Below are 14,929 nucleotides of genomic sequence, written 5' to 3' on the forward strand. Positions count from 1 at the left end.
TGTCTCAACACGTACGAAAAAAATGTATGCTTAGTCCAAAATAACACCGTTTTTCTTGTTCAGTAATTTTGCAGTTGAATTGAAGTTCAAATGCAGTACACTGCAGTTATTCTGCAATTGAGTCCAAAATACCACAGTCGACTGCAGTTACAGCATTTTTACTGCAGATTCAAAACTGCTATATTTTGTTATACAGGGAATGAAGCGTTCGGAGTTCGACTCCATATACAACATGCACTCGCCGTTTAATAGAGTTCGACAGGCGGACGAGCAATATCCACCGTCATAGTACGGATGAAGCCTGAGCAGGAATGTGAAGCTAACTGAAGCTGTTTAGCTTGAGAAAACCCTGAGTAGATCTAGCTTTCTTCCTAAAATACCCCTTTGCTGTCAGCCAGTCTCCACTGAACCTGCCTAGATGGCAAACATTGGTCTGCGTGTTAATAAACACACCGCTAGATGGCAGTAAAACATAGGGTCGTTTACATCAGGGGTGCATTCAGTTCGCTTCAACGTTTTCTACGTTGCGTGACGTTTTTACTGAACGGCACGTTTTCACCAAAACGGTGCACACCGTTCTTCAACAGGTACGTTTACTTCCGTCTGGTGGGTGGGCTTGATCAATATGGGTGTTATGATTTTAAATAACAAAACTCGTGCATTACACCATATTATAATAGGTCCCCTGGGACACCATAATCACAACGTGTTTCAATTGGTCATTCAGTACCGTACCGTTTCTGTTGATTTCAACATGGGCCAGGCTGGTTATTTTAGTCGGAACAACACGCTCAAACGACCACTGAGAGTAAGGTTTAATTCAATTTATTTATATAGGGGGAAATGTTGAAAGTACCAATCTACAGCTGTAAACATACACATGGATACAAAATCTCTGCTCAGATAAATTACATATGGATACATCTCCGCCCTTCTCAGGAGAATTGATTTTCAGACAGTTCCCGGTCATGGATTTTGGTAATCCAAAAAACAGCAGCACTTTCTAATTTCTATCAATTCTATTTCTATGGTCCAATCCCTCCTAACCCAGACAGTCCAATGAAAAGAGTGCTTTAGTCGTCCAGTGAAGTAGCAACCAGACCAAACTATGTAGCTACAATTCTGTTTGTATGACTTAATTGCTATGGATTGTGGATGTCGCTTGAAAGGTGGGCATTTTTAACACTTTAGGGCGTGGCACGAGCCAACGACACAGACTTTGGCCAATAATCGTGGAAAACGAGATCTTATGTACAGGCCAATAACCAATCAACTGCAAGCAAATAGGCTGCTATTCCCTGTGCATGGATTCTGTGCCGCAACTGCAAGCAAGCGAGTGAGTATAGGAAGTGCGTTTCTAGTAGGGTTGGAGCAAAACTCTGTGGTTGAAGTAGCGAATTTTGGCGTCGATGTGGATCAATATTACCAGCGGATAAATTACACAACCATACCATCATAGTTGTGAGGTCGGGGTCGTACGATAGGCTACGCTGCAAGCATCCCCGGCGCCATCTGGGAGGGAGAGGTTGTGTTGTGGCTTGCTAGTATTGCCGGCTACGACACGGCGTGGGTTAGCTAAGGGTGGGCCTTGGTATCTGATTGACCAGCCAGCTAGCAATCTAGCGACTTCAAATAATATAAAATCAAGTGTCAACCAACACATCCAACTTGCTCATTTTTAATTTTTGCTGTTAATACCCATTTGACAGCCTTCTGGGCGCATCCTAATTCATAACTGATTGGACTATCACGCGCACTACAGTAACCAAATGGGTGAGTAACAACACTTTCTGAATCATACGTCATCCAGTTGTCAATTATTGTAAAGATTACACAGACAGATGTGGATAAAGTAGCCCACACATGTAAGGGTAGGTGGTGCGTATCGTAATTAGCCAGCTAACTAAATATGTCCCATGTTTGCAGCCAACTAGAAGACCGCACTCTGTGTCTTGAGTTCTTGATTCATTCGATAAGGTGGGGTGAAGAGAGGAAACGGGAAGCGGTCTGTTCGCTTGCCCATGCAATGGCATTATGTAACATGAGCATTGCTAGACAACCTGCATTCTTGACAGCCATACTGCTAACGTTATATTTTTGGGGGTTTCAGCTCGAGCCTCGTATGGAATTTATTGCATTGAATCCTCAACTATGGATTATTTAGTTAAACACAAATTCTAGCTACGACCACATTACCACATGCATACATGTTGACAGCCGTACTACTTGTTTACTATCATCAGTGTAAGACATGTATGCCATCCATATCACACTGTTATGCAATAGTCCTACACTCTCACACTGACGAATCGAGCTGTTCATGTCGCCTTTTATAGTAATTGTGTGCCTGACACTTTAGTAAGAAAAATGCATTGACTGAGGATGCTCTCTTTTGGGAGTAATGTAGCTACTCCCATTTTAACTCAAATAATTTATTCCCAGTGACTCGCATTGGATTGTTGAGTAGGATGTACTCCTGTCTCATCAGGGTTTTTGATTATTCCAGAATTCTGGGGTATATTTTGTGTATCTATTGCAATACAATGTGCAAGCACGGTACTAGCCTCCAGAATATTCCATTATGTGATTCTGCAGAAAGGAGGTCAGATGAACCCATCCATCCACAGACACATGTCTTTATAGACATTAGAAATGCTCATGTACACAATTTCACAGGTCCCCCCCAAAAAAGGTAGTAAGACCTAAATGAAGAGATAAATCATTGGGTTGGGCATCTTACCCCGAAGAGCAGTGTGGGTGCAGGCTTTTGCTCCAGCCAAGCAGTAACACACTTAATTCATTGCATTTATCAATGATTTGATTGAAGACTGGTGGGTAGAATCATCAATAGGCACAGAAAGCTAGACTTATTAGTTATGGATAATTGACTGGCGCAGTCTTTATGCAAACATAGCCTGTTATGTGTTTTTAACATTTTTCTAACATGTCTTGTGTTACGATAATGCCGCACTCAGGCCTCATTAGCCATATGGAGGGACCCTGACAGATACCATAATCTGAATGGCAAGAAAATTCCATTATATAATGGAGGCCAGGTTGAAAAAAAACCCAACTCGTTTGACTGGTTTTAAAATTGTCACACGGTTTAATCCAAATCCTCACTGCACACATTTGAGACCATCTGCGGGAGGGGGAATGTCATGGTCTTTGCTCTTTCTCTCACTCACTCACACTCTGTCTCTCTGTGTCTCTGTGTCTCTGTGAGTGTGTGGCTGTCACCTCAGCTCCTCTTCCCCTGGGGCAGCCCATTAGCTGAGCTCTGTAACAGCTCTGGATGTCAAAATCTCTAAATAATTATTAGAGTTGGCCCAGCATACCAGGCGTACTGTTTAGACAGAGAATGCCCATTATGATAAGGACCCATCAAAGTACCTCCTGTGACTGAGGCAGTTCCCATCATGACTTGAACTCATATCCACACAATATTATTGTATTGACATGCTCCTGTTTACCCAATGTTTGTTGATGCAGTCCTAATGGTCTGATACCCACTGCCACATGTCAGCTATGCCTACGGTTGTAGAGTTCCTCAGGGATGAGCTCTACAACTGCTCACGTCCTGATTCTACTGGGGCTCACTGCTGTATGACCAATCTGTCTCAGTGTTGTCTAGAGCCACCATTTGAGAAGGAGATGGAACAGTGGAAATGATGATGTGGCACACAGCTGTGTCCATCCTTATGCAGGGGGAGCCAGAAGGCTTTGGTTTAAGTCGGTTTGTCTGTCTGTCGACCTTTCAGTCTCTTATTGTGTAATAACGTTACAAAAGTGTTTTTCGGCCTCTTGTTTTGAGACACATTTCTTTTTAAAATCAAGTCAAATTCTATTGGTTGCGTACACAGATTTGCAGATATTGCAGGTGCAGCAAGATGCTTGTTTTTAGCTCCAGCAGTGCAGTAATAATACATAGCAAAACAAAACAATACGCACATAATTCCAAATGTTAAAATTAAGAAATATCAGAATGAGCAATGTCAGTGTCCGGAATATATATAATGGAGCATATAGACAGTATATGAATATTAAAGGTGTACAGCAGTAGTTATATAGGATTAGCCATGACTAGAATACAGTGCATTCGAAAAGTATTCAGACCCCTTTCCTTTTTCCACATTTTGTTACATTACATCCTTATTCTAAAATAGATTAAAACAATTTCTCTCAAATCTACACACAATACCCCATAATGACAAAATGAAAACAGGTTTTTAGAAATGATTGCAAATTTATTTATTACAAATAATAAACATACCTTATTTACATAAGTATTTTGACCCTTTGAGATTAGACTCGAAATTGAGCTCAGGTACATCCTGTTTCCATTGATCATCCTTGAGATGTTTCTGATTGGACATGATTTGGAAAAGCACACACTTGTCTATATAAGGTCCCACAGTTGACAGTGCATGTCAGAGCAAAAACCAAGCCATGAGGTCGAAGGAATTGTCCGTAGAGCTCCGAGACAGGATTATGTCGAGGCACAGATCTGGGAAGGGTAGCAAAATATTTCTGCAGCATTGAAGGTCCCCAAGAACACAGTGGCCTCCATCATTCTTAAATGAAAGAAATTTGGAACCACCGAGACTCTTCCTAGATCTGACCGCCCGGACAAACTGAGCAATCGTGGGAGAAGGGCCTTGGTCAGGTAGGTGACCAAGAAACCTCATAGTCACTCTGTCAGAGCTCCAGAGTTCCACTGTGGAGATGGGAGAACCTTCCAAAAGGACAACCATCTCTGCAGCATTCCACCAATCTGGCCTTTATGGTAGAGAGGCCAGACAGAAGCCACTCGTCAGTAGAAGGCACATGCCAGCCCGCTTGGAGTTTGCCAAAAGGCACCTAAGGACTCTCAGATCATGATAAACAAGATACTCTGGTCTGATGAAACCAAGATTGAACTCTTTAGCCTGAATGCCAAGCATCACGTCTAGAGGAAACCTGGCAACATCGCTGAATACCTATGTAAATGTGATACATTTGCAAAAAATGATTAACCTGTTTTTGCTTCGTCGTTATGGGGTATTGTGTTTAGACTGGATTACTTTTTTTTTTTTTCGCTCATCATTCTCGAAATAAGGCTGTAACAAAACTGAAAAAAGTCAAGGGGTCTGAATACTTTCCGAATGCCCTGTACATATAAAGTGGGTGAAACAGTATGTAAACATTATTAAAGTGACCAGTGTTCAATGACTCGATGTACAGAGGGCAAAGCATTCTCTAAGGTGCAGGGTAGAGTACCAGGTGATAGCCGGCTAGTAACAGTGACTAAGGTTCGGTGCAGGATACTAGGCAGAGGACGGCGAGTGGTGACTGTTTAACAGTCAGATTCAGACATTGACAAAATTATGGATGGTGGATTTAGTGTAGCCTATATGTCTTCTCATATGCCTTTAAACTGTGTGATATTACTTGTGGGTTGCTCTATACGGTATGGCTCGAAGGTAGCAGCTGTGGTCAAATCTGCCATCCAGCCCTTGATAAAAAAAAAACAAGACCTAGGAGTAAACTGAGGTCAGGACCACTGCCCATTCATCGTTTCACTTTCCCCCTCTCCCAGCAGATAACCTGAGTGATGCGTTGAAGAAGCTGAAGCTAGCCTCAGCTGACAGCACCACAGACAGTGTGGAGAGCTGCCTGGACTGCCTGCTCAAAGCACTGGCCCACAACAGTAAGTTTGACCCACACTCCTCAGACGGTGACATTGCTGGAGGGTACCCTTCAGGACCTTATGCACAGTACAGGATGGATGCAAGTTTATGGTGCTTTCAAGACCACTGGGAACTCTGATTTAAAACCAAGGTCAAATCATGACGTCAGTGAACTTCAGGTCAAAAAGTCAGAGCTCTAGAAAGATGCCTGGGCTTCCGACTTGGAATTCCGACCTGGATGACCGCTCAAAGCAACCCCCCCCCAGTTCCCAGTTGTCTTGAACACACTGAAGTCAGAATTCGGAGATTTCCAGTTATATTAATGCCACGTTCAAAACATCATTGACACATTAGCCCCCTAATGGGTTATATTTAGTGGATGCTTCTGGATTCTGTACCAGTTCTGATAGTCACGCATAAGCCCCTTACCTATCAAAACCATAGAAAATGGACAACATATATAGTATCTAACTTTCTAGTCACCAGGCTCACATTTGTTTTCGTGCAAGGCCCATCTCAGCCAGCCTTATTCACATCTGTCCGTCCTCCTTAGTTTGGGTAACAAAACCATCTGCCTGTTTTTGCTCGGCCTATCCAGCATCTTGTTGTTTGAGCATTTTATTGGCCTTATTTGTGGTTTTTTTTAAGTTAATTGAGTTGCTGGCTATCTGCATCCTCAGCTGTCTTTTAGCGTTGTGCTTACTGTTGTAGCTTTAATGTTTTACTGCACTTGGCAGCACAACCCACCCACTTCCTGTCTCTTGGCATTGGCAAGTGATGGTTCTGAACGCACAGTAGTCTGTTTGAGTGAGGTGCTGACCAAGAAAATAAAAATGCTCGCACACTTTTTCTGATACCACCTTTAGCCTAATAATAAAAATCAGTGATGGTCATTTATTTGGTTACAATAATAATTTAATGGCTACGCTAGTTTCGAACTGCTAGTCATTTTATTCATGGAGCCTGGCTTGGGATGATCATAAATAACCCAACAAGTTGAACGACCTGAATGGAAAAGGATTATCCGCTTCTCCTTGCCCAACTCACCCATACATCCTCTCAACTTGCCTCGTTTTCAAAAAGCTTTGGAGAAGGACAGAGGGCAGGGTCTTGGATCTTCTCCTTCAATAGAGAAAGGGAAAGGTGAATCCTAGTCAGTTGCACAACTGAATGCAACCAACCGAAATGTGTCTTCCGCATTTAACCCCTCTGAATCAGACAGGTGTGGAGGGCTGCCTTAATCAGCGTCCGCATCATTTGCGCCTGGGGAGCAGTTGTTGTTGGGGGTTAACTGCCTTGCTCAAGGGCAGAACGGTAGATTTTTCCACCTTGCTGGCCCAACGCTCCTAACCGCTAGGCTACCTGCTGACTCAGATAGGGGCAAGGGGATATAACGCAAGGATTCATAGAAAGACAAATTGAGAAAGCCCTTCTTTTTTTTTTTCAACTGTTCACCTCCTGTCTCCCCTTCTCCTTTCCCCTCCTAGATGCTGACGCCAGTGGGAAGATCCAGGAGATGGGCGTTCTCCCCCTGCTTCCCACGCTGCTGGCCCCACAGTCCTCCTGCACCCCCAAAGTAGCCAACATCATAGCCGAGGTGGCCAAAAATGGTGAGGCACCCTTCGCTTGGTTTCTCCACACCTCTTCTCATCCTCCCCAGGAAGCGTCATTCTTCTCACTTTTGGTTCCGCCATCTTGTCAGTATCCAATTTTTACACTTTGTTTATTCTCAGGCGATGTAGCCTACATTTGTATGTATTTCTCATTTAGTTAGCATTATCTTAATTTTCCATGTTAACCCTTTAAACCCCAATAGAATTACCAGAATGCTGCTGTAGCTTACTGAGAATTTAAGATAAGTGTGAGAAACATTTGCTTTCAAACACACAGACATGGCTCAAAAACAAACAAATGACAATTACAAGTTATCTTCATTTTAAAGAGCACAACCTCTTCTTTAATGACACCACATTCATGTCAGTAGGAATGACACTCATTTTGTTTTCCATTGTGTATAGACACTCACTATCAAAAAATATTAGCACTTAGCACAACAACAAACCCTAGAGTATTTCAATTGTAGTAAATTTGACTAAATTACTCACTCAAAATGTACCAATTATAATATATTATTCTTAGAAATATTATTTACATATAAATAAAAAAATGTATCCAAAATGTGATCATAGGACAATATTCAGAAAGTATTTCAAAACCCACACAAAGTAGGCTTTGATTTGACAACGATTCTTATTCTTGTAAAAATGCAAACAACTGTTCAGAGACTATTTCAACATGTAGATAACCTCTCTCAATAAGGTTTAGTACAGACCAGGCCTGACACAAAATGTAGAAATAGTAGCCTACTTTGACAACTCAGTAACTGCAACCAGTATTAGAGAGAGAAGATCAAAAAATAAATGTTCAGAGGCAGTACAAGATTTGTAGGACAAATTCATATTTCACACTGTCACGTTAGTGTTTGCATTTAGCCTACAACATGTCATAGAACTGCTGGAAGCACAGCCCCATCATGCAAGGTGTTGCCGAAAACGTAGAGCACCCAAAGGAGGTTTCTACACATCTCCCACTCTTTGCCCTGCATCTACTCAGGATGCACACCACACACCCTCTCTCGCGCCCTTCAAACTTCACCTGCTTTCAAATTATGAGTTAAAACTCTACACACCCTGGTGTCACGCTCTTGTATCTCCTCTTCCTGGCACTGTAGCCATATCACAAAGTGAATGCACAAGCTGCATTTTGAATGCCTTCTGGGACCAGCGCCTGAGGTTTCTGGAAAGGGGCCCCCACACAATGTACGCCTTTGTGATGGCAATGTTGAGCATCCCCCAAAACGCATACAGTACTTCCACCATTTTCTGCCTGTGCATCCAACGTTGTAATAGTTCCTAAGTTGGTCAAGATGGTCAACCCCTCCCATTTTCTTGTTGTAATACATTACAAGCTCTGGAACAGATAAGTTCCTACCACTTTTAGAAACAACTCCAAAACCCCTGCCACTGTCACTTTAGCCCCAGGCTGTGTGGTACAAGGGTGAATAGTGGGACTTTGCTTTTCTTTGTCCTCCCTCGTGTTCCTCTTCTACTCTCCTCTTCCTCTCTCGCTCCACATCTCTATCCCTCCAATGATCTATAACTCCTCTTCCTCCCTGCCTTTTGCTGCTGAGCCCTGACTCCCCACATCAATTCATTCTCTTTTACTGACCTAAAGGAACAGAGTGAGAGGAGCAACAAGTAGGATACAATTGTAGTCAGGAACATAATGTCTCACACTCTCTTCTTCTCAACATACACACAAACTCTTCCTAATAAGGGGTTTCCATAATGGGTGATAGTTCCACGCCTCCCGTTCCTCCCACACAGTCTCCTCCAATCAACTCTTGCTTTCTTGCCTGACAGACTAACTACAGAGTTCGCCAACGTTAGCTGATTAGTTATGAAGCTCGGACAGTTTCCAAATGAATTGCATCGGTAGAAACAGTACAAAACAAGCAACTTGTTAGCTGGCTATGAAAAAAAATAATATATATCCAACTCATCATATGCGCTTCACTGCGCAGGCGTCTACAACCCTAACACGACAGGAATACAAGGCTCTGAATATCTGCCCCAAGCAAACATGACAAACCATAACCTAAGCCCAACAGATAAACACTAATTGCTCTAGCCTTCATTTTGGTGACTAGTTAGCTGGTTGTCTGTATGGCTAGCTAGTGAAAATGACAGCTGAGGTTGAAGGTTTGTGAGCGCAGGCCAATTTTACCACTACACACAATTTTTCTTGCCTGACAAACTAACTAGTTAGCTAGCTATAGTAAGCAGCTTGGGCCATTTCCATATGACGTACAAGACAAAGCAACCAAATAGTTAGCTGACTATATACAGCTAAACACTGCAACTATTTACATGAGACAGAGAGCAATCATTCGAGCTCCACCGCTGATGTGCTCACCTGTACCAACAAAGTTATGACAGGATTTTCTAATGTCAACTATTCCAAGTTTCACTGCATCAAACATCGACAACACATAACATATATATGCTGTTTCCTTATTCACTCACCTCGACATCATCTCTTTTTAAAGCGCAAGGACCTGTGCAAATCCGTATCACCAACCAACATCGATAAAGCCTCTTTCACAGTGGAAAGTTGTCTGTGAAAAGCAAAATATTAGTCAAATGACTGCATACCCTGCTTCTGGTTGATGAGAACAGCCACGCGAATACGACAGCAGGTCGTTAGCAAGATAATATTGCGATATTGACACACATTGTTAGAAAAACAAGCCCGTTTGCGGCCGCTATAGTAATTTAAAGGCAGTCGACAGCCAAATTTGGATTCAAAAGGCTTAATTGAATGGGATGGTGATTTATCTATTTGGAGGGCATGGATGTTTGGAGGACTATGGATGAAAATGTTGTGTGTTTTCAGTCTTAGATAATGACGTATGGGTGATAGACTATATATTTTTGCTGTGTAGCCTAGATTGTGGACTTGTCCTTGTTTGTTGTTTGTCCACCCCACTCCCCATTGTAAATTCTGCCTTTTCCTGTTCTAACGGCCACAGATTTTTACATTTACATTTTAGTCATTTAGCAGACGCTCTTATCCAGAGTGACTCAGAGTAGTGAATGCATACATTTCATTTCATACATTTTTTTTCTGTGCAGATGGCTTCAGACTCCTAACAGCATGCACCATAGGAGACCTGTTTGTTGGTGTTGCCATCTATCTTGCTTTCGTAGACAGTAGTAATTTTCACACATCGCCACAGTGAATCATTTATTTACTCCATTCCATACTGTGGCTTGATCAAAGGAACATGCACAGCAGTGAGTGGCTGGTTGTTGAGATTCAGGAACTGTTTGTTAGAGACCGTAAGATAAAAGGTGAGATTAGGGGATAGATGTATTCATTCTATCAACATAAGGCATTAATAACGCTCTTATTACCCATGACATAACAGCTAAATAGTGCGCGTGTTAAAGCTTTACGATAGCACGGTTGAGATTGGTCATTTAAAATAAGTTGACGGCTTCTTGACTTCTCCAGTTGTAAAGTCGTCACATTTTCTTGGCCACGTATTGGACTCGGGTAGTCTTCCGTTTGCTATGTGACAAATTATAATATGCATGGCCCCTCAACCCAGATGCTGCAGTGTCAGAAGATGCTTGTAGGGTAATTATGAGTGGGTTTCAGAGAGGCAGGCACCGAGTTGAACGGAAGTGACCGAGTTGGGGGAGGAAACGGTTGAGATAATTCATGTACTTTTAGCAGCATCTAATGATCGCTGCCTGCTGATGTGCCAGCCTGAGCATTTACACCAACCCGCTGGCATTTTATCTGTCAGTGGCCCTGGAAATATCTATGCCCAGTTCACTGTTGAAGGCTCACTGTGTCAAACCTACTGGACTAAAATAACCTTTTTTTTTTTCGTTTTTTCATTCCTGAGTAAAATGTATTTGGAAGTTTTGGCTATGCTCCTGTTTGTCTCTTCACAGTCCACGTTTCATAAGGTGTAGTTTTACGTTTGATTTTACTGCTTGCTTGAGTTACTTGTTGTGGAATAGAGTTCCATGTAGTCATGGCTCTATGTAGTACAGTGCGTTTCCCAGAGTCTGTTCTGCTCTTGGGGACTGTGAAGAGACCCCTGGTGCCATGTTTTGTGGGGTATGCATGTGTGTCTGAGCTGGGAGCTAGTTGTTTGAACAGACAGCTCTGTGCTTTCAACATGTCAATACCGCTCACAAAGACATCTAGTGATGCAGTCAATCTCTCCTCTATTTTGAGCCAGGAGAGATTGACATGTTGATGTTAGCTCTCCTTGTACATTTAAGGGCCAGCCGTGCTGCTCTGGGCCAACTGCAATGTCCCTCTTTTTGGCACTTGACTATATGACTGGACAGTAGTACAGGTGCGACAAAACTAGGGCCTGTAGGACTTTTGTTGATAGTGATGTCAAGAAAGCAGAGTAGCTCTTTATTACGGACAGACCTCTCCCCATCTTAGCTACCGTTGCATAAATATGTTTTGAGCATGACAGTTTACAATCCAGGGTTACACCAAGCAACTTGCTCAAATTCCACATTATTCATTTCAAGATTTAGTTGAGATTTAGTGAATGATTTGTCTCAAATGCAATGTTTTGTGTTTTATAAATATTTAGGACTATCTTATTACTTGTCACCTATTCTTAAACTGACTGTGGCTCTTTGTTAAGTGTTGCAGTGATTTCACTTGCTGTGGTAGCTGATGTTGAGTCATCAGCACACACAGGCTTTACTCAGCGCCAGTGGCAGATCATTAGTAAACCTTTTTAATAGTAAGAGGCCTAGACAGCTACCCTGGGGTATGCCCCCTTTTTTTATTTTATTTAACCTTTATTTAACCAGGAAAAGCCCATTGAGACCGACTCTCTTTTTCAAGGGAGACTTGGCCTAAAAGGCCGCAACAATCAATACATTACAGAATTGAAACATACAACAATACAATTCAACAACATGATCCAGCCTAAAAAAGCATTTACACTCCTCTGTAACAGTCTTCCATCAAAATATTTAATTAATTCAATGGCACTAACATATCTAGATACAGCATGGATTGTAGACTTTTCCATGCCTCTGGTGCACAAGATGAGAAGGCAGTCTTGCCTAAAACTGTAAATGTCCTGGGGACTTTAAGTAGCAACCACCTAGCAGACGGTGTATGGTAACTGCTGGTGGTGAAGGAGACCAGAGTGCAGGTAAAGAGGGAGTTTACCCAAAATGGCTTTGTAGATGAACACCTACAAATGTAACTTTCTGCACATATAAAGTGAGGTCCAACCCACCATTTGGTACAAGGTGCAATGGTGGGTGAGTGACTTGGCATTTGTAATAAAGCCCAAGGATGCATGATAAACAAAGTCCAGTCTCTGTAAGACAGAGGAGGAGGCATGCATATACAACAAGTATATAATCAATTAGAGAGAAAACAAGCTTCTTTCTAGCCATAAGTGGGAAGCAAGCCTTATTACGAAAATAAAACCCCAATTTCATTTTAAGCTTCCTCACAAAATTATCAAAATTAACTTTAAAGGACAACTTGTCATCCAATCATATATCTAGGTATATGTAGGATTACACTTTTTCAATGGATAAGCCACCAGATGTGACAATGCCAACCTTCTCTGCCTGAGTGTGAGCTCTGGTAAAGTTTTTTTTTTTACATTCGTGATGAGTTTGAGACCTGCAGTGACTGAAAAGCAGTCTGGAGCTCTTCAACAGCATGAACCAGAGAAGGAGCACATGACTGTATCATCTGCAACTTTGCTGGTTGCTTCCCATTTCCCAAATCATTAATCAAATTGAGGACAACACAGGAGCTAAAATTTAACCCTGGGGCACACCTCTATTAATCTCAAGAAAGTTAGACTTGTGATTGTCAGCATATACACATTGTGTTCTGTCAGAACGATAGTTCCTAAACCAATTTACTGCCCCTTCACTGAGACCAATGTTACTGAGTCTAGCTAGCAACAATTCATTGTCAACTGAATCAAATGCCTATTGATAAATCAACAAACAGAGCAGCACAATGTTGCTTTTATCAAGTGCATGATGTAATTTGCCACTGCCGTAGCTGCAGTTGTGGTGCTGTGCCCCGATCTAAAGCCAGACGGAACCCTGCATGTTCTTTTCAATTAAGAGTTTTTTTTTTAACTGCGTTCACGAAGAATTCATAGACTTTGGCCAGGATAGGGAGTTTGGAGATAGATGCTAATAACTACCGTCCTGGGGGATCTCCACCATTTAGTAGTAGGAGGACATAAGCTGATTTTCATTTTTTTTTTATTTAACTAGGCAATTCAGTTAAGAACAAATTCTTATTTACAATGATGGCCTACACCGGCCAAACTCAGACGACGCTGGGCCAATTGTGCGCCGCCCTATGGGACTTCCAATCACGGCCGGTTGTGATACAGTCTGGAATCGGTTGTTTGTAGTGACGCCTTTAGCACTGAGATGCAGTGTCTTTGACCACTGCGCCACTTGGGAGCCCCTATGGAATTGGTCAAGGGACTAAAGTTGAAAATGTGAGCCACAGGTTCAGTAATAATATCATCTGCTATCTTTAAGAGGTAGGGATCTAGGTTGTCTGGACCTGCAGACTTTTTAGTGTCTTGCCTTTAGTGCTTTAGACCTCAGCATAAGAAATAGGCTCAAAGTTAAAATGGTTCACATGAGAGCCTATATCATAGTTTACTGTAACAGAGCTTACATTAGAGGCCTGGGCCCCACCATTATAAAAAGAAAACTGAACCAGCCGATATGAAGTGCTTGTTAAAAACCCATACAGTATCAGCTTTATCCTTCACTTCATTAGAATCCATCATTAAATGGTCAGGAAGGCCAGAGGATGCATTATAAACTGACACTGATTTGATTATCTTCCAGAACAGGTAGGGTTGTTTAGGTTCTCTGTGACTGCATTTAGATACAGTACCAGTCAAAAGTTTGGACACACCTACTCATTCAAGGGTTTTTCTTTATTTGGACTATTTTCAACATTGTAGAATCCATAGAAGACATCAAAACTATGAAATAACAAAAAAGTAAAATATATTTTCGATTTTTCAAAGTAGCCTCCTTTTGCCTAGATGACAGCTTTGCACACGCTGGCATTCTCACAACCAGCTTCATGAGGAATGCTTTTCCAACAGTCTTCAAGTATTTCCCACATATGCTGAGCACTTGTTGGCTGCTTTTCTGTCACAATTGGGTTGAGGTTGGGTGATTGTGGAGGCCAGGTCATCTGATGCAGCACTCCATCACTCTCCTTGGTCAAATAGCCCTTACACAGCCTGGAGGTGTGTTTTGGGTCATTGTCCTGTTGAAAAATAAATGATAGTCCCACCAAGCGCAAACCAGATGGGATGGCATATTGCTGCAGAATACTGTGGTAGCCATGCTGTTTAAGTGTGCCTTGAATTCTAAATAAAATCACTGACAGTGTCACCAGCACCGTCACACCTCCTCTTCCATGCTTCACGGTGGGAACCACACATGCGGAGATCATCCGTTCACCTACTCTGTGTTTCACAAAGACACGCTGGTTGGAACCAAAAACCTCAAATTTGGACTCATCAGACCAAAGGACAGATTTCCACCGGTCTAATGTCCATTGCTCATGTTTCTTGGCCCAAGCAAGTCTCTTCTTCTTATTGGTGTTCTTTAGTGGTTTCTTTGCAGCAATTC

The 14,929-nt window shown here is 42.1% G+C and overlaps 1 protein-coding gene across 3 annotated transcripts in view; it reads left to right on the forward strand.

The window, feature by feature from the left end:
* Positions 1-1,276: 1,276 nt before the first annotated feature.
* Positions 1,277-14,929, forward strand: part of LOC106577599 (rap1 GTPase-GDP dissociation stimulator 1) — a 56,509-nt gene continuing 42,856 nt past the window's right edge. Inside the window, exons 1-3 of one of the 3 annotated variants that reach the window (XM_045701346.1) lie at positions 1,277-1,773; positions 5,579-5,689; positions 7,157-7,279. In XM_045701346.1, the coding sequence (XP_045557302.1) occupies positions 1,770-1,773; positions 5,579-5,689; positions 7,157-7,279 (238 nt within the window). In that variant the 5' untranslated portion in view covers positions 1,277-1,769. The remainder of the gene's footprint in view (positions 1,774-5,578; positions 5,690-7,156; positions 7,280-14,929) is intronic. The other 2 variants (XM_045701347.1, XM_014155797.2) reach the window with 2 other exon arrangements.

The sequence above is a fragment of the Salmo salar genome, chromosome ssa18 (assembly GCF_905237065.1).
Source record: "Salmo salar chromosome ssa18, Ssal_v3.1, whole genome shotgun sequence".
Taxonomy (NCBI): Eukaryota; Metazoa; Chordata; class Actinopteri; order Salmoniformes; family Salmonidae; genus Salmo; species Salmo salar.